The sequence below is a fragment of the Pleuronectes platessa genome, chromosome 19, assembly GCF_947347685.1.
Source record: "Pleuronectes platessa chromosome 19, fPlePla1.1, whole genome shotgun sequence".
Classification (NCBI taxonomy): Eukaryota; Metazoa; Chordata; class Actinopteri; order Pleuronectiformes; family Pleuronectidae; genus Pleuronectes; species Pleuronectes platessa.
In genome coordinates this window covers 6,629,395-6,647,745 of record NC_070644.1, presented here as the reverse complement: position 1 = coordinate 6,647,745, position 18,351 = coordinate 6,629,395, and the positions used below count along the sequence as shown (strand labels likewise).

Here is an 18,351-nt window from a genome sequence, read left to right as displayed (position 1 = left end):
ATGTCTGCCAATGCCTGTTTCACAAGAATTAAGTTTTATGGATTTACTAGAACGTTGTGACATTTTCCTTTAAAAATATTCAAAGCATCGTCTTTTGTGTTTCTCTGTTATTATTTCCAATTGATTTGTACACCACCAGAATGTTTTCTCATTAAAGCACCACACACAAAAGTTATGCAGAAACTACTGATTGACTCCCATAAATATTTGTGGAGGGGTGGGACGTGACCCGGAGATTTTTTTTTCCCCCTATTTCTTTTACATTGTGAGATTTTTAACATTTTAATTTAATTTCTTAGAATAATTAATGGATCTTGATGAAAAAAACTTGGGGCAGGTTTAGGAGTCGATATTGATCTGGTTTCATTAGGGGACTGTTGGGCCTTGGCAGAGGTATGCAGTCTACTGAGTGACGTTCTAGTTCCACAAGGACACTTAGGCACAGGAAATGGGGGAGACTGGGATCAAACTGGCAACTTATGGTTTGTGGGCGCACCGCTCTACCTCCTGAGCCACAATGTAATTTAGAGTGCAGTGCTGATATTTTTATCTAAGTGAAGCATCTGAAGTCTTCATCCACCTCTGTTTAGAGAATATATAGTCGAGTTCAGTGTTAGACCTGCAGTGTTGTGTTAGCTGCATGGAGAGTTTGTATTATCTTATATCAGCAGCATCGACATGATCACATATCTGCAAACCTTATTCAGTGATCCACACACATGTTTCGATTAAGACTTTTTTTATTACAAAATGTTACAAAACTAGGTACAAATGTCTAACTGAACATAATCATAAGTTAAATAGATAAATACAGATGTCCACATCTGCCCCGGCGCTCCGACAGAGGACACAGCTGCACCGATGCAAAACAAACACAGGGACAAAGTGGCCACTTTCACCTTTGGCCCCTCAGGCAGGTTTGATTTAGACATTACAGGGATGATGTCAGGGGGAGAAACTGACCCAGATACAGATACAGTTACCAAATCACACATTTGACAGTGATTCAATGAGAAAAGTAAAATGAATCTGTTGGGAATAAGGAAAATCACAGATCGTTTGCGTCACAGTGTTAACACACACAGACCAAGGCTGTGTGTCGGCTTTCTGCCATCCCCTCTCTCGCTCTCTCACACACACACACACAAACACACACTGGATGCTGTGGTGCTTCTTCCATGAGTTGGGGGGAGACGTCTGAGAATGATGATGTTCTGTGGCTAATTCTCCTGGCAAGAACCTGCAGGGGGAGAAGGGGGGAAAAGGTTAACACAATGAATTCTGCTAATTTTTTTTTTTTGAATGAATTACATACCTATTCAATCAAACTTTATTTCAGGATCCCAAAGGGTTTACAGCATTTAAAAGAAAAACAAGACATATACGAGATAAACCCACTATAATTTATCATTTCATTTACAAAAGGCAGCTCATATGTAGGACTCCAGTGTTCGCTGAGCCTGGAGGAGTCGCGGGTGCATCTCTTTCTGAGCGATAGCGATGACGATGCTGCTCCCTGACTCATCCGAGCGACACGTGAAATGTCTACATCAGATGTCCCGGAGGTGCCTCACGCGATGCAACGCCAGAGAACACGAACAGTGGCCTGGCACGACGCCATCTGGGAACCTGAGGCACAAACCATGAGCCTGGGCATGCAAGTTCTCCACAGATGAGGTGCGGCCGCCAAACGTGCAAAAGGCAATAATTCATATTTATCTCTCACAGAAGAACATAATAATGACACTGTGGATAAAATTTTCTTTCAAATCGTCAGTGAGAAAATGACCATGGTATTTTATTTCCCTGAACCATGTAATAAACTAGATTCCTCTCCTCTCTGCTTCTGACTGTCAAGACATGTTTGTTTGTGGGATGAGATGTCTCATATTTTTGGCTGAGCTGGGAGCACAGCTTCAGTTGTTACTGCAGCCAAACAATGTTCTGACTATAAATGGTCTAAAGATGATTGATAACAGATTTTCCAACTAGATGGCCTGTGTTACATATATTCACACGTTTGCAACAAATTATAAAGATATTTTAAAGACCATAATAAATTAAATTTAGGTCCAATTCAATATACGACCGACCTGAAGGATTATCCAGTCCCAGAGTTATTTAAATTTCCCCTATAGTTAGAATAGAATAGAATAGAAAAGCTTTATTGTTATAGTGATATAACGGAATGTATAGAGCCACTCCACTTGGTGCATAAGGAAAACATTCATAAAAGAAAAAGACACAAGATATAACATGGTCAGATCAAGTGCCATTGATCCTCACATGTAGTACACAGCTTTTATGTTGTCTGGTGATCATTTGAAAATATGGTGAAATAGCCGAATGCAGAATAACATTTGAAACATAGTGTTTTCCTACAGACCTGGTGGTCCTCTGCTGTTCTTCTAGCGCCACCATGAGGTTGATAATTGTAGTATATTGTGAATGTCTCAACATCTACTGGATGGAAAGCCATGAAACTTTGTGTAGACTCCTCAGGGTGAGTCTTTTCTTTTGGTGACTTCATCAGGTCGAACTTCTCCAATATTTTTTGGTTTACGACCAAAAATAATATAAAAGAATCTTTAATGTTTTTTCTGAAGTTCAAATTAAGAAGCAAATATTTGATTTCACTAATAGTTTGATACACTTTGATTGAACCGTTTGACGAATCACAGCCAAAATAATGTTTTTACAGTGCAGGCACAATATTTTATCATATTATTGGATTTTTATTAATCTGAGTTTTACAACATTTGATTTAATTCAATTATAGACAACTGAAGAATTTGACTTTTTACTCACTGATCTTTTTTAAGGTTGCTCTCTGATCTTTTTTAAATTGGAAGCACACAAAGTTTCAATGGCGCTCAACTAAAATTCGGGTTTTCCCTCCTCTCACTTCTACGATTTCATCCGTGCACCACCGAAGATCAGCCCGCGGTCACTCACATGTGCCAAGGCGCTCCTCCAGGAAGCCGATCTGCTCGCTGAGGGAGTCGATGCGGTCCAATTGCTGGAAGGAGTGGGACAGCAAGGTAGGCCTCTCGGACACGCCCTCGTCCAGCGATAGTGGGAAGAAGCTAGTGAAGGGGGCCAGGACCATCTGCAACTTCTGCACGGTGTGAGGAAGAGGAGGAGAGGAAGAAACAACTAATAAAAAATCTAAAGCAGCTAAAAAAAAAAAACTCAATTACCCTTTGTGCTTCTGGCACTGAACACAGACGGGATTTCAATGAAAGAAAAAAAGCCATTAAACTTTTTAAAAGGCTGGTCTGGCATTTCAAAGAATCTTTGGTTTGAAACAAGAATTTTACATAAGACCATCAAATAAGGATCAGAGGTGTTCATGGGGAGCACGACTGGGGGGAATCACGGTGGGTGGCTTTGTTTGTGTGTGTGTGAGTGTGAGAGTGTGTGTGTGTGTGTGTGTGTGTGTGTGTGTGTGTGTGTGTGTGTGTGTGAACCTGTTCATGTATTATTACCTTTTCCAGGAGCTCCACTCGTTCCCTCAGGCTCTGTACCTCTTCCGTCACGTTCTCCACCTGTCTGAAACTTCCATCTGTGCAGACCAAACAAATACAGACATATACATCAAGGTTTAAATCTTAGAAGTTCCCTGTGTTCAGCAATCCGTCTTCTTTCTTGATTCATGGTCACTGCAATGTTTCAAAACTACAAACCAGGAAAAAGGCCCCAAGAGCTGCAGGGAGGTCAGAGAGAAATTCAGGGCACAGAGCGGATATGTGAACGGGCCGAAAAAAGCTGATACACAAGCCCAAAGAGAGGGGTCACTAGAAATAGAGGAGGACTCGTCCGTTCTTTCGGTTGCAGGGAAGCAGACCGAGCGTGGCTCAATCTCTCCCAGATGTGGCCCATTAATGAGACAAGAAGGAGTTGAGAAACAGGGTCAGAAGGAAAAAGAACGTAGAAAGAGGAGGAGGGGTTGTCTGGAAGTGACCCCCAGCAGACAGGGGTTGACGGAGCTGGAATGAGAACACAAGCGCTGGCCAAGAGCAGGGTGAAAAGGAGGGAGACGTGGAGGTGAAAAAGAGGAAGATGGAGAGACAGAAATGTTGTCCAACACTCCTCCTCCTCCTCCTCCTCCTCCTCCAGCAGCAGCTCGGGGCAGTGTCAAAGCGTCGGGTCTGCTTTTAAACCTGTGTTTACATTTCTTACATCTCTTCAAACATCTGTGAGCAGATAAAAGTGTTGCAGCCTCGAGCGAAACATCTCCACTTACCAGCTTTGCATTTTTTTTACGGAGTGCTGAGCGGTGAAACTCCAACTGATAACTATCCACCGCTTTCAACAAGTAGAGAAATCTGTCATATTCATCACCCCCTTCTTTCTGTGTGCCTTTTCTGATGACTCCGCAATACTGATCATGTCGAGTCATGGGGGGGGGGGAGCCGTTTCATTACAGTTGAGGAGTTGTATTTTGTGTGATTTTATCCTAACGCTGATTAATATGAGGGAGTTTGAAGCCAAGCCTGAGAAATTTGGCGCTCTGGCACTATTATATACTAATATATCTTTCTGTTTTTGACATTACCCAAGTCAGCCTTGCCTTCAGATTTACAGTCACTCACAATAAAAAAAACATCCCTGTGAGGTTAAAAAGATTTGAGAGAAGTCTTCTCTATTTCATGCTGAGTAAATTCCCAAAAGAGCAACAAAGCTGACTGAGAACAGGGATTAAAAAAAGAAGTCTGACCTGGGGTCAACGTAGCCGTGGTGGAGGAGAGGTTTGTGTTGTTGCTAAGACACTAGGTCGGAGACAACATTGCAGCATTTTATGGCGTGTGTGGGATGGAAATATGTCTGTATTAGCATGGGAGCTCTATTAGAGGCAGATGTTTGCCTCGCTGAGTCCGACTGGTCCCTGAGACCACGAGTCATCTGTCTGGAGTCTGCACCAGTCGCAGTGCATTATTACTCACGGTACGAGTTGAGAGTGGCATAGCGCGTACCAAAAGTAATAATGGACCGCGAAGCTGGCTGGGTTCCTCTCTTCTGCTGCTGCTGCTGCAAGACACAAACTGTGTGAGCGCACGCCAAGGCCGCAACACGTCAGATCATTTACCCGTGTCGGTGTGGCCACCCACTGTTGCCTGGGTGGGGGAGGAAGGCGTCGCAGGAGGAGGCGGAGGAGGGAGGCTTTGACACGAGCGGCCGTCTCCGTCGAGCCTGAAGCCGTGCCTGCACGTGCACCGATAGCTGCCAGCTGTGTTCACGCACTCCTGGTCGCACGGCCTCCGCTCGCTGCACTCGTCCACATCTGATAGAAAGGGAAAGATGGGGAAATAGTTTTTTTGTATGGGAATATGCACACGGAACTCATGTGGTTGTGCAAGTAAATGTGTGTTTACCTGACTGGCACTGGTGGCCCGTCCAGCCCAGCGGACAGGCGCACTGGTTGGGTCTTAAGCAGGTTCCTCCGTTCACGCAGGTTTGTCCACACACGGCTGTAAGACACATTTGAAGGGAAGTGTGGGAAAGTTGTGGTTTCACTGGGAGTATGTGGTTGACTGTCTCTCAGCTGGATGAACATTATGGGAACTGAAGAATGGCTAATTTGCTAATAGATATAGTCATAGGCAAACATCAAACTATAACCTGTCAAAATGTACGCTTTAAAATGAAATGAGTTTTCATTGTTACCTTGAGATAAAGCTAGGCTAGCAGTTTGTCTCTGGCTCCAGTCTTTATGTTAAGGTACAAGTGAATTTCCCAAAATGGATCAGCATTGTGTTACCTTGGTTGCAGTTGGGAGAGTGAAGTCTCCGCCACCCCGGGCAACACTCTGGGTAGAAATGGGAAGGTGACGTCAGCCGGCTCACCTGCCGGTACGCCACCGAGTACACAGTCCTGCGGAGACAAAACACAGACACCAGCAGACATTAGGGGGTTTCTGGGTAATCACGCTATCAGCGCCTCCATGTGTGAGGTGGAACCCTTCCAGTCCCCCCCCCCCCCCCCCCCCCCCGCTCTGTCGGGCTGCCAGGGCACTGATGAAAGAACTGGAATTCAGTGGAATCCAGAAACCACTGAGTGTTTCAGAGATGAAATGTTAATGGAGGGAGGGAGTGAGGGGGGGGCAGGAGGAGAGATGCAAAGTCAGTAGTAAAATGTGAGATTTGCTGCAGGCTGCTGGGACTCTGGTATGTTTGGTTAGCGAAAGGAGATGCAGGGTGATAAACTGAGGCAAGAGGTTAAAAACTAAAAGTCAAAGTGACCGTTTCAGCAAAGCGATGGGATTAGAGTAAGTGTCTGAGACCTGGCCACACAGTGTGCACAAGAACTCAGAAGTGAAAGTGAACTTTGGTTTGTCAGGGAAGAGTTTAGAAAGAAAAAAAAAGGATTAAAATGGAGGGAATGTGGAGGGGGAGCTAGAAAGCATCAGAGCTGGAGAGAGATTGAGAGTTTGTAAGTATGGAGGGAGACGCAGTCCAAAACAAACAGAGCGGCAGTCTCTGCAGGCCGGCCCTTCATTTCCCATAGTTACACAAAGTACCCAATATTTAGATTCCTCCCAAATATGTGCCATCATGACCCAGTTCTGAGCGAAACACGTTAGTGTGTCTGTGTGTGTGTGTGGTCCAGGTTTTACTCATGTTGTGGGGACCTGAATCTATTTAGCACATATGTGGACTTCCTTATGGGGACAACAAGCAAATCATTACATTTTAAATGTAAAGACATTTTTAAAAGTTAGGTTAAGTTAGGTGCTGGTTTAGCTAAGGTTATGTTCAGGTTCAGGTAAAGGTTAAGTTTAGTAATGTTAACGATAGCCAAATAGTAACTATGTTACCAATGTATGCCAATGTAATGTCCTCTGAACTGTACAATGAGTTCATACTATGTACTTATGTCTACTGATATATTTACACCTGAGATCACAAGGAAACAGCATTTAAATCCTGTCTATGTCCTGAACATAAAGGAAAATTGACAAATAAGTTCACTTTGCGTTGACTTAAGACATTTTCCAGCATAAACTGGTTACAAATCGCATATTTTGAAGAGGCAAAAAAACATAATATCTGAGGTCCTGGTTAAAGTTATGGTAAGATATGAATTGTGGTTAGGATAAGGCTAGGTTTGAATTGGTTAAGGTTAGAGATAAGGTTTTGGTTCGACTGTACAAGAAAGACAACGCAAAGTCCTAATAAGGATAGCTGAGCAGACCTGTGTGTGTATGTGGATGTGTGTGTTTGTGTGTGTGAGGAAGTCAAGATCCATTTATGGCTTCTTTCCCGTCCTAAACATGTAGAGCAATGTTTACCTCTTCATCAAATAAACATCTTATCACGGCTTCATCAGAACAGAGTTTCGACACTGCTTTGACCGCAGTCCTCATGTGCCCTGAACGCCTGAACGTGCGGTTCAGCCAACATTATCCGTGTGTGTGTCCACCTCCGTGTGTGTTTGTTGTGTTTGTTGTGCTAGTGCATGGGGAGAGAAGCTCGTCTTACTTGTAAGTGCTGCAGAGGCGATGCCCCTGACACACGGTGATGTAGGGCTTGTGCACCGGTTCAACGTAGGACTCCGTCGCCATGACAACGCTGTGCCGGAGGTCTCGGCCACACACCCTCCTCCTGCAGAGAATAACGGGAGACGTGAGAATCAAACATTAAAAAGTGACCTGGAGCTCAGAGTTTGGGCTGCAAATAGCATCTGGGTTGAGACGAGACGTTTCGTGAGGGACGGTTGGATCCTAGATCGTTCCTGTAGGATTCAGAAAGCTTGAGAAAGTCCAGATTAAACTGTCAATGTTTTTTTTCTTTTGGATTTTAGCCTAATTGCTCCTGACTAACCCATGTTATCACTCCTGAATGTGTCAGAGTTAAGAGCTGATCTTTGACCTCTTCGGCTCCACTTGACCTTTCGGTTTATTTTGAAAGTGACAGCGTGAGCCCGCGGACTCTCCCTGTAGCCGCCGGAGCTGTGGTCCCGAGAGACAACGCACTCTTAAATATCTAAATGTCATTTGACCGATTTGTATACATTCCCGGCAGGAGAGAATGTTGAGTGGAGCGAAGACGTTGCTGAAACAAACAGAGCGAGTCTGAAAGTAACACAGGAAGAGGAGTGAGTGAGCGAGCCTTTACCCGTGGTGAGCGAAGAACTGGGGAGTGCCCATCACATGGAGGATGAAGAGGGAGGAGGAGAGAAGCAGCGCTTGGTACATCGTCTTCCTCTTTCCCACGTTCCCCCTCGCTCCGGCTCTCACACTCGTCTCAGGGCCAGTTGGAGGGAAGAGGAGAGGAGGAGGATGAAGGCGAGGGAGGAGGAGGGAGGGGTTGCTGGATAGAAGTTAACGTCTCTTAACGTTTTCCTCCAGGAGGATTACGACTCCAGCTACCTGTAAACGAGAGGAGGCGAGAGATTAGGACAGATTTTGGCACATCAGGGGTCTGAGCTGAGAAATGAGGTGAACAAGTGGACAGCTCCTAAAAAGTTCCCACAGAAACATAAATGGAAAGTTCACTCCTCTGCAGCCACAGTTCAAAACTCCTTTTCTTTTGAAGAGCAGTGAAGAGATGGACAGTGACAGTCAGCTGTGTCATGTCTGTGAGACCATGCAACCACTCTCAGAAGCATGAGTGCACATTAAATCAGAGTGAAAGAGGCGGGAGTCTTCACGTCACACTGTGAAATGAAAAATGGGCTCACATTAGTTGAATTTGAGCTGTGCAGTGTGACACCATGGTATTAAAAAGAGCTGCAGTGGTTTGTCAGTTTTTACTGATCACTTTAAAAGAAAGAGCAGAAGTGTTGGCCCCATATGAACCGAAGCCTGCAGCCCCAGATCTTTTATTTATCAATTGTGTCATCACTTTGTAATTCCTCTTTTTAAAGCTGTTATAAAACTAAATTTATTATTAAGTTATTATTTTGATTATACTCTAAAGTGGGACTTTTCTTTGAATTAAAACGCCAACCAACAATTGAATTACAACACTATTTTTATTAGCATTCCCTGCTTTGGTCATACCTAGTTTAGTTTTTACACTTAAATTATAATCTTTGACAGTTTGCCATCATTTGTTCATTTCTGAAATTCTAACCTCTTTCTAACTTTTTATTTTCATCATAGATTCAGTGTCTTTCCCTCGTGAGCCATTTTAAAGTCTATAAAACGGAGAGTGTGTTTTAGGAGGCGTGATCGTACGTGTTTAGTTGCACTACATCCTCAAGTCTGAAAGCGTTTTATGAGCAGCAGTAAAGATCTGTTTTCTGAGCTGATCTCAGGAGAGGTCCACAGCTCAGCTAGGTGAGGTTAATGTTGACACCACACACAAGGCAACACAGGACCCCAGCAGAAGATAACATGCTGCTGGGGACACTTGTTGGGATCGACTGAGTTAGAGTAAAGTCAAGAGTAAAAGATGTAGAACTTTGGTTTTAGTGGCTGAACCTGAGTCAGTCATGAATTCTTGTGGACAAAAAGGAGGCTGAACTCTCGCTGACCTGTACCTGCACCGACCCCGAGACGAAAAGACAAAAGACAGGGACAAAAGACAGAGAACTCTCCGGATGCCTTCACTCCACATTAGATTGCTACATACTTTACAGGATTAAAAGAAGTGCTGAGCAGGCTGTTTGTGAGGAGGGAGAGTAAGTGTCACACTCAGCTTATTGGACCTGCTCCGATATTGTCCTAACAGAACCCCTAACAGAATGACCTCCACCGTCGGCATTAAGGCAAACCGGTGTGCTGGCAGGTTGACTCATCTGAGGTGATGCTGAGCCTCAGTGGACGAGTCTACATGTCCCTCTGATCCCATTCTGACACGACGCCTGGAGACACGCACATCTAAAGCCGGTGTTCATTGACAAATTACTGCAGCGAGTGGGAGTTTGAGGGGCGGGAGGGGGCTTTGAAGACAAAGTGTGTGTGTGTGTGTGTGTGTGTGTGTGTGTGTGTGTGTGTGTGTGTGTGTGTGTGTGTGTGTGTGTGTGTGTGTGTGTGTGATTGTGTGTGTGTGCGGCGCTTGAGTGCACATGTGTTACAATTGGCAGTGTCACAAGGTGCTGCATGGCGAAACTTTTTCCCCAGAGAAGATTATACTATATGGGTGTGGCGTATAAAAATACCTCGGCTGTGTGATTGGATTAAGGCGTTTTTATTATGATGATGTAATGTGAAGCTGTGCAAACATTAAAAACTCATGTGACTCTTCACAAATCAAATAACTAATGTTGCTCAGCCTAATAAATTAGGGGATAAGAATAGTTTTAAATAGTTTTTGGAATAGTTTTACAAAATGAAATCAGACCTGAAGTTTTTTTATTGATTTCTCAAATGTACTTTTACCAAAGGGCTTTTATTTGATTCTTTTATTATTTACTCGAGCAGTTATGTTTAAGTGATATTGTTTTATCTGCTCTCCATGACTTTACATTTTTATTATGTATTTGTTTTGTATTTTTTGTTATAGAATTTGTTGACTTTGGTTTTAAATGACATTGGATTAATTGGCTTCTTGCCTAATGACTCATAAGGAGCAAATTCTACAGACACATGTACTCATTATACTCGCCACGAGTGGGCGCTGTTTTACAGTCCTGCACATTGCCTACCAGGATACTTTCAGAGCAACACACTTCACTCTGAGCATCGTCTCACGCACACGCACGCAAAGTTACATGCACACTCGAACTCGAATAAAGAAATATACGCAATTGTAAAAACAAACAAACAAAGAAACAAACACGTTCCTTCACTGACCATGAAGAGATGCTGCAGGACACGCGCGCACATGCCAATAATATCCGCGGGTGCGCATGCATGGAGACATGAATGAACACAAACCGTGCACGTGAACGATCAGCTTCACCTACAGTGAATCCAGCCCGAACCCCGGGGTTGAGAGCATGAGGCGGAGAGAGGGTCCCGGTTTAATCCGCTGCAGGAGTGTGAGGGTCCGGTGATGAAGAGTCCGCTGCTCCTCAGGTTTGTCCTGCGGCTCACACTCACACAGCGTGGGGGGTGATGGAAGCACCTCCTCCTGATACTAAATCTACGTCTACTTCTACTTCTACTACTATTACTATTACTACTACTACTATACTAGTGCTGCTCCAGCTGAGGGTCCCAGCTCAAACTGCCTGTACTGAGGACCCCCCCTGTGACGTCAGCACCTCACTTCTTTATTTATAGCCTGCGGAGACGTTTCCAGCACTGAGTTTATGGGCTGATTGTCGAGTACAGAGTCACTGCAGAGGGGGGTTTACGCACGAAGCTGATGTAAAATGGGACTGAGCAATAAAAAAATATCAATTCTGGCATCGCAATAACACTTTTGCCAATAGCATCAGAAAAGTTCATCTGTGTGTGTGTCTATGTGTGTGTGTGTGTGTGTGTGTGTGTGTGTGTGTGTGTTCATCCCTCAACGAGAGGGAAATCCCGGTGCATTTAGAAAATACATCAAAAGAGAGAAATAAAATAAAATATTTTCTTGGACATGTGTCTGTGTCGCACTGATACAGAATGATTCTGCTGTAATTGTTGAACATGTATGCATGACCAGTATGGACACTCCTCTTGACCTTACTGGCCATTATGGGATTCCTTCCTAAAATACCTCCAATCTAATAAGTGAGTATTTTTCAAAGTTACCGTACTTTTTTTGAATTCTCTTTTTGTTGCTTGGAAAGTGAATTTTAAGAAACATATCTTTTAGAATAAAACACTTCCTTGTTGTCAATTTCTTATTTTGAATTAATTTCATTAATAGCTTTTATGGTGTTTCCTTTTTTTTTGTGGTCATTGCTGATGTGCCCATCATTCTCCTTGCTTAACCTTAATTATGCTTAAGGTCAATCAGTTCAATTAGTATTAGACAGGCTGGAATTAATGAATAAATGTAATACCAATCCAAGAAGAAGAAGTTAGGCCTGTATTTATGTCATACTTTAGTTAACCCGTGCAGAGTACTAATACTACTTGGTTGTTAGTCCCATTAGTAAAGGATTACAGTTCACAGTCCCTGAATTAAATGTCAATTCTCACATTTGTACAGAAATGTGTGATGATCTGTTGTGGCACAGCAGTATATTTTACAGTAGCACACATAGTGCAGGAATATGCACATAATGATTCTTCCACTGTTACACAAGAGTCTAAATCGACAGCATTATATACAACAGTGTTGCACTGTAGGACTGACCCTACATTATAGTATCTGACCTTTGTGGATAGGTTTATATGATCAGCTTGTTAGTTTTGTTTAGCTGAACATGTGATTGTTTCCTAATCATGTATCAATAAACAGTATTCCATCAAAATAATTGATCGAGAGCCAAAATGAAACGTTCCAACCTCTTGAAAATTGAGTATAAAGGAAAATTGTACTTGACATATGAACCTGGAGATGAACGAAGTCTTTGAAAAGCGTGAAATAAGATGAATAAACAGTAAATTAGAGAATAATCTTACCCTCGCAGTATGGGGTCATCGGGTGCGTGGGCAGGCTGAGCGGCGGCCCTGGGCTCGAGCCGCCGGAGCGGTGCATTAGAGGCTTCTTCCATGGTGCCAGTGTCTTTTAAAGCTCTTCTCGGTGGCTTCATGTGGAAAAAGGAGCTCTCGGGCTGCTTCGAGGTGCTGCCGGTGACTGGACTGGTGGCAAATGAAATGTCTTTGGGCGTTTTTCACTTGCTTTTTATGCAGGGCTTCCTGTGGAACGCAGGAATTGGACGGACAATCCCAAAGCGGACTTCCTGTGAGTGTTCGCCGCTGATAAAACCCCACTCCTGCACAAACACTCTCCATCCTGCTCAAACCGCCTCGCAAATCTGATTTTTTGAAGCATGTCTCTGCCTCCCCCAACAACAACCACCACCACCACCATTGTGGGGCAATCCGACATCTTGAAGGAGGGCAGCGAGAGGCTCCTCACAGTCCTTCACAGTCCAGAGAGGACACACAGGAATAAACTGTTTATTTCTATTAACTGAGCTGGATAGAACCCCACTCACTGTAGTCTCACATACTGACGCTAATGGCTCAGCGGCTGCTCGTATAGGCTCATGTTGACAGCGTTTAAGGTCACTGGGAGATCAAATCTGTCAAATTGCCGCTTGTTAAAGCCAAACACGTTGATAAGGAGTGAGTTTGGTTTCCCTCCTCCTCCCGCTGTGAGCTTCTGTTGCAGCTCAGAGACAGACCGTCCGTCACTCATCCACACTCAGACAGTTTTTGTGGATTGCAAAAGATATTCATGTGCTGATCTGGATAATGGCCTACGCTTGTTGTTCATTGTTTGCTCGGAATACCTCTTCACACTCATGAAAGTGCAGTTTCCATAGAGAGTGAATTCATTTTTCAAAATCAAAAACACTCTTTCAACATGTTCTAGCTGTTCTGCCGCTTTCAAACTGAAGCAAAGAGCTGTCAAAAAAACATGTGGTCAGATGGTGCTTCTCAGATTCACAAATTCTCTCAAATTATTCACCTCCACCAAGGATGTTGTGTTTTCACTCCCGTCCGTTTGTTTGTTGTTTGGTTTGTTTACACATACGCATAAAACTACAGGACGGATTTCCACAAGATTTAGCTGAAGGATGGGTTCCCATTCAATTTTGGTGCAACCCGGATCTGATGAGTGTTTTTTTTAAATGTTCTTTAAACCTTTTGAAAAAGGGAGTTTTTACAGGTTATATTCATTAATCCTGATGACATCAGTCATATTGAAGGGAGGATGTGAAATATGGTGCAGCTTGGTAGAATTTAAGGGAACTGTTAGGTCTTGGTACAAGTATGGGTCATATCCCATATTTACTTTAAAGTTGTGAGATGTTTTTGAACATTTTTATTGATTTCTCAGAGAATAATTCATGGATCCTGATGAAAAAACCCAGGCATATATATATGAGTTGTTTTTTTCCCCGTGCAGATGCAAATAAAAATCATAGAGTGAAATCAAAGGTGGTTTCATAAGGAGACTCTTGGGCTGTGGTGAAAGTGTGTGTGTGTGCTTTGAGTACCATTCTAGTTAAGAGTTGTGGAGCTTGTCCTGATGGTTTCAGGCCCTCTAGGTTCAGATCAGGTACCTAATGTAGAAAAGCTTTCAGCAGTGGTAGCTGCTATGTACCGAAGTCAGACAGGCTGCCCCTCCTCTGCCTTGAAGCCGAGCTTGACTAAGATTAGTCTGACAACCAGGACTCATTTGTCATTCTAAGTACGTGCAGAACAGGCGCTCAGTCTCACACGGTTCAAATCTGAGTGTGTGTGTGTGAGTGTGAGCAAGCGTGCACACATACTCACGGGAGGCTTGTTTTGTGCATATGTGTGGTAACTGGTTCTGGTTCAGTGGCTGGGATTCAGAGGGCATGAACCAGAACACGGGCGGCTCCTCAACTTAAAAGACCTGTCTTTTTTTAAGGTTTACATCTGTGTCTGCTGTTAGAGTATCTAAAGTGTTCATAATAGTGCTCTTAGTGACCAACAGTCTGACCCTTCCTGCATTCCAGGAGCTATTTGCATGAGCTACTACGTGCTGAAGAACCGCATTAAAATATAGGATGCAAAATCAGTGTTTGCCTGTTTGTGAATGCATCGGTGTGTGTGTTCCTCTTTTAAAGGAACTCTTTTCATTCTTTGAAATCAAGACTTGGCTGACATAAGCAAAGTTTCGCAGTCGTTGTTCCAGATTTGTCCCAGCGAAGATGTGGGAGAAAAAAACTGCAAAAAAAACTGAAGCATAGCAGCACTTCCTCTTCAAGGGGAAACGGGAAAAGGCTGTGGGAGTGAGATTGCGGAGCCTGCACCCTTGGAACAATAAAAATCTCACTTGGACAGGAAAGGGATCTGCGTCAGAGAGGGCCTGACAGATTTTGCTAAAGGGCAGTAGCAGTGACCCTGGATGGGGCACGAACGAGAGGGCAGCTGCGCACAACAATAACGCAACAAAAAGCATCTAAGAAAAAACACATTTTAATACAGATAATACGATTACAACTCAGTGTTGCATCGACAGAGAGCAAGGGAGGTGTCTGTGTGACAGGAGGGAGGTTCAACAGTGAACAATGAACAGTTTAATGACTGGAGGATTAACAGCTGCAGCAATCAGGGAAATGTTGTAGACAAAATAATAGATATTAAATATTATTGTTTTCCATGTGCTCGTTGATTTTATCTTATGTGCATCTTCATTGTTTTGCTGATGTCACAGTTAGTTGGTTTTTGTGCTGTATACGATTTTTGTTTGCACGTGTGTGTGTGCACGTGAGCACGGACATGTCTGTTTTCCTCTGAACAGACTTTTTAAAGTGTTCAAATGGGCAGAGATCAGGTGACTTTGGAAACGACTGAAGAGAGAAGGCGGATGCGTCTGTTCACATGTTTTTCTTAGCATGTACTCTCATTTTTATGCAGAGTACATGCAATAAAATAAATAGAAGATTCAATTTTCCGTTTTTTTGTTTTTAATTAAATACATGGACACCAATAGTAGACATTAGACATTGTTTATAACGTGATGTTTACTTGAGTCGCTAATAGATTATTCCATTCATGTTGCCGTTTACAATTTACAGAGATTAGTCTGATTTCACAAGTGAGGCTAAATACCTCCCACTCTCTCAGTAGGATTCTAGAATCTAGCTTCAAAATCCTAACTGTTGAAAGCAAACTTTTGATTGCACCAATGTTTTTAAGATAAATAACGTGTCCTTCCTAAATCATGTAGTTGACAGAGGGTCTTGCACTTTGTATGCTGAAAATGGAAAGGTGTGCACAGCAGCTGGAGTAGAAAGAAGAAAGTAACGCTTTTAGAGATTTGATACTTTAATAGGGATATAACATGCATTACAGAGGAGAGAAGTGAGGCCAGAGTTAACACTGGGTGATTGTGGTTTACTGTAAAATAGGCAGACTTGTGTATGACATCATGGAAAATCACTAAAGTTGTGCGGCAAGATTCAATCCTTTCCTCACATTTTTAACTTCAAGCTGAATTTGTCGATCAAGTGTTGAATCTTTTTGGTTTCCAAATAAATGTTGCCAAAAAAGACCATTGTGTCAGATTTGATCAACTCTGCTGATTCACAAATGACCAGGGAACGAGGCTGGAGGTGGAGAATGCGTCTCTGCTGTGTAGGATTTCCATGCTGAGCAGCCAAACAGGATATCCTGTTGTCCAAGGCCTGCCACCATCCCATCACTCCCCTGTCACCCTCAGCATGACACAAAGCCGAGGCCTGCACTCGTCCACAGCCCTCCTGGAAATGTAAAGACTTCCTGTGCTCGGCTCCGACGTCCACTGGTAGTTTTAAAATACATCATTCAAAAACTGCAGCAGGGTTCTGAGAGACCTGAACCAGAGCGATATATCCTCGACTAATTTTGTCTCTTGTGTGCATTTTCTTCACAAATCCATGCGGTAATGGCCTTTTTAATGGCCTCTCCTTCATACAACATTTCCGTCCTCCCGCTGCCAGCTCTCCTTGTCAGTCTGTCATCAGCAGTGCGGAGAGATTAGGGAGTTAAACACATTCCCCCAAACTCTGTGTCCCAGGAACACGTGAGTCTGATTTACCATAGTAATTAAAATCTCCCGCTCTGAGGCTGCAGTTTGAAATAGTGGCCATGTCAACTGTGGCCCTGGTTCCCCCAAGATTTGTTCTCCGAGGCTGCGAGAGTGTCGAGTGTAGACGCTCTCAGAGTGCTGCCACAATAATCCTCAAATATTTTCTCCCGCCTGTTCCAGAATAATGAAATGTACTTTTCCTACCCTTTTTTTTTTTTTTTTTACAAGAAGAAATGTAATATTTCTTGGCTGTTAAATGTGTCTTCATGTTGCCAACTGTAATGACGGCTTGTCAGCAGCAGTATTAAGCATTCTACACTTTTTTTTTTCTGTGTGTGTTGTTTCCAAGAGGGTTATCCTTAGATTTCCTCTGAGGATTATTATCCAACTTTTGCCGGAGTAGACTAAACAGGGAAATGATACCGGCGTGAGAACATTAATAATTTCGAGAATGGTTAAGGAGACACGAAGCATGTATGTTTTCCCAAATAACAACTGTTAACATCTAATCAAATGTGTTCGAAATAAATGTGCTGTGCGCATAAATATTTTCATAAAGGTTCAACCCGCTGGTCACACTGGAGGAAATGTTGAGGGGGATCACTGATGTCATGAGGATACATCATCTTGGAACCATGAATGGTGAGGCCTCATGTTGTGTTTGACGTCATTTGTTACCTCTGCCATGGAGGTCATGTTTTCATTGCTGCTGCATGGTTAGTCAGCAGGATTATTCAAAGACGCAAAAACTAGTGAAGTGATTTCCGTGACATTTTGGAGTGGATACAGATAAACGAGCAGATCCAGGACGTTTTATTTCACTTGCTTTAACATGACGTGACAGGGCGTAAAGCTTTGGTGGAGGTATGCCCCCTCTGTGCTCCCTTCTAGCAGTGCAGATGTGAAGCATATTTCACTGGATAATAATAAACATTATTATAATTAATGTGCTAATATGCTAAAATAATCTGATTAGAATTTAATTATAGTTTTGCAGGTATTTGGTCAAAAACTTAATCATATAACTAAAAGTTAACACAATATTGGAGACAGGAAAATGTCAGGGGATCACCACTGTGATTGCATTTCATCTTCAGAGGAAGTTTTGCACCACGTTTTATGGCAATTTATCCAATAGATGTTCAGATATTTCACTAAAACTAAATATGCAAATCTCATGGTGGTGCTACAGGAACTATCAAAGAATAACTGAAGTCAGCATCCTCTGGCAGGCCCATTTCAAGGGACTTGGGGGCCAATGCAAAAGGGACCTGGGGGCCTCATGTGACTTGGGTCCTCTCGGCTCAAGGCTGGAGTTTTTCTACACTGTTGCAACGCCCCTGTCCTCGAAGACCATGACAATCCAGTAGTTTCTGTGATATTTCCGTCTGGAACAAAGCTGTGAACCTACGCACCAACATTTTTCTATCTTCTCGCCAGCGTAGTGTACTGTTGTTTCTCCAGGCTGATTGTAATTGATCAGCGCTGTAGGTTAATGTTCCTGTAAAGAGACCAGAACATCTGAGAAATATACAGTAAATTAAAAAGGCGATCAAATCTCCATCGGAACCAAATGGAAACAGTTCTGTCAGTGAGGACATCTGCAAAGCACATGGGATCAGTCGGTTTATTGTTTGTAGAAATCCGGTCAAAACAGAGGAATCGTTCATTTTTTATTGCTCTTTACTTAACATCCTGAAATCCCATTTTAATTTGCCCTCCTTCTTAACCACAGACTCGTCCCCTCGCCTCTCTTAAACATTGTGATAAATTGACAAATCTGCTTTAAGAACACGGCTCAACACAAGTG

At 43.1% G+C, this 18,351-nt stretch overlaps 1 protein-coding gene across 5 annotated transcripts; it reads right to left on the bottom strand.

Annotated features, from left to right (window-relative positions):
• Window positions 1–722: 722 nt before the first annotated feature.
• Window positions 723–12,995, bottom strand: egfl7 (EGF-like-domain, multiple 7). Of its 5 annotated transcripts, none has more exons than XM_053411433.1 (9): window positions 12,452–12,995; window positions 8,118–8,371; window positions 7,482–7,604; window positions 5,762–5,874; window positions 5,376–5,471; window positions 5,090–5,284; window positions 3,489–3,565; window positions 2,956–3,118; window positions 723–1,240 (listed from the first exon to the last, which is right to left on the bottom strand). In XM_053411433.1, exons 2-9 carry the CDS (start codon window positions 8,195–8,197, stop codon window positions 1,221–1,223), a joined length of 867 nt encoding a protein of 288 aa, XP_053267408.1. In that variant the 5' UTR covers window positions 8,198–8,371; window positions 12,452–12,995; the 3' UTR covers window positions 723–1,220. The 5 variants fall into 5 exon arrangements, with proteins under 5 accessions (XP_053267408.1, XP_053267409.1, XP_053267411.1 ...); XM_053411434.1 differs by lacking the exon at window positions 12,452–12,995 and adding an exon at window positions 10,826–11,346; XM_053411436.1 differs by lacking the exon at window positions 12,452–12,995 and adding an exon at window positions 10,851–11,346.
• Between the last annotated feature and the right edge of the window lie 5,356 nt (window positions 12,996–18,351).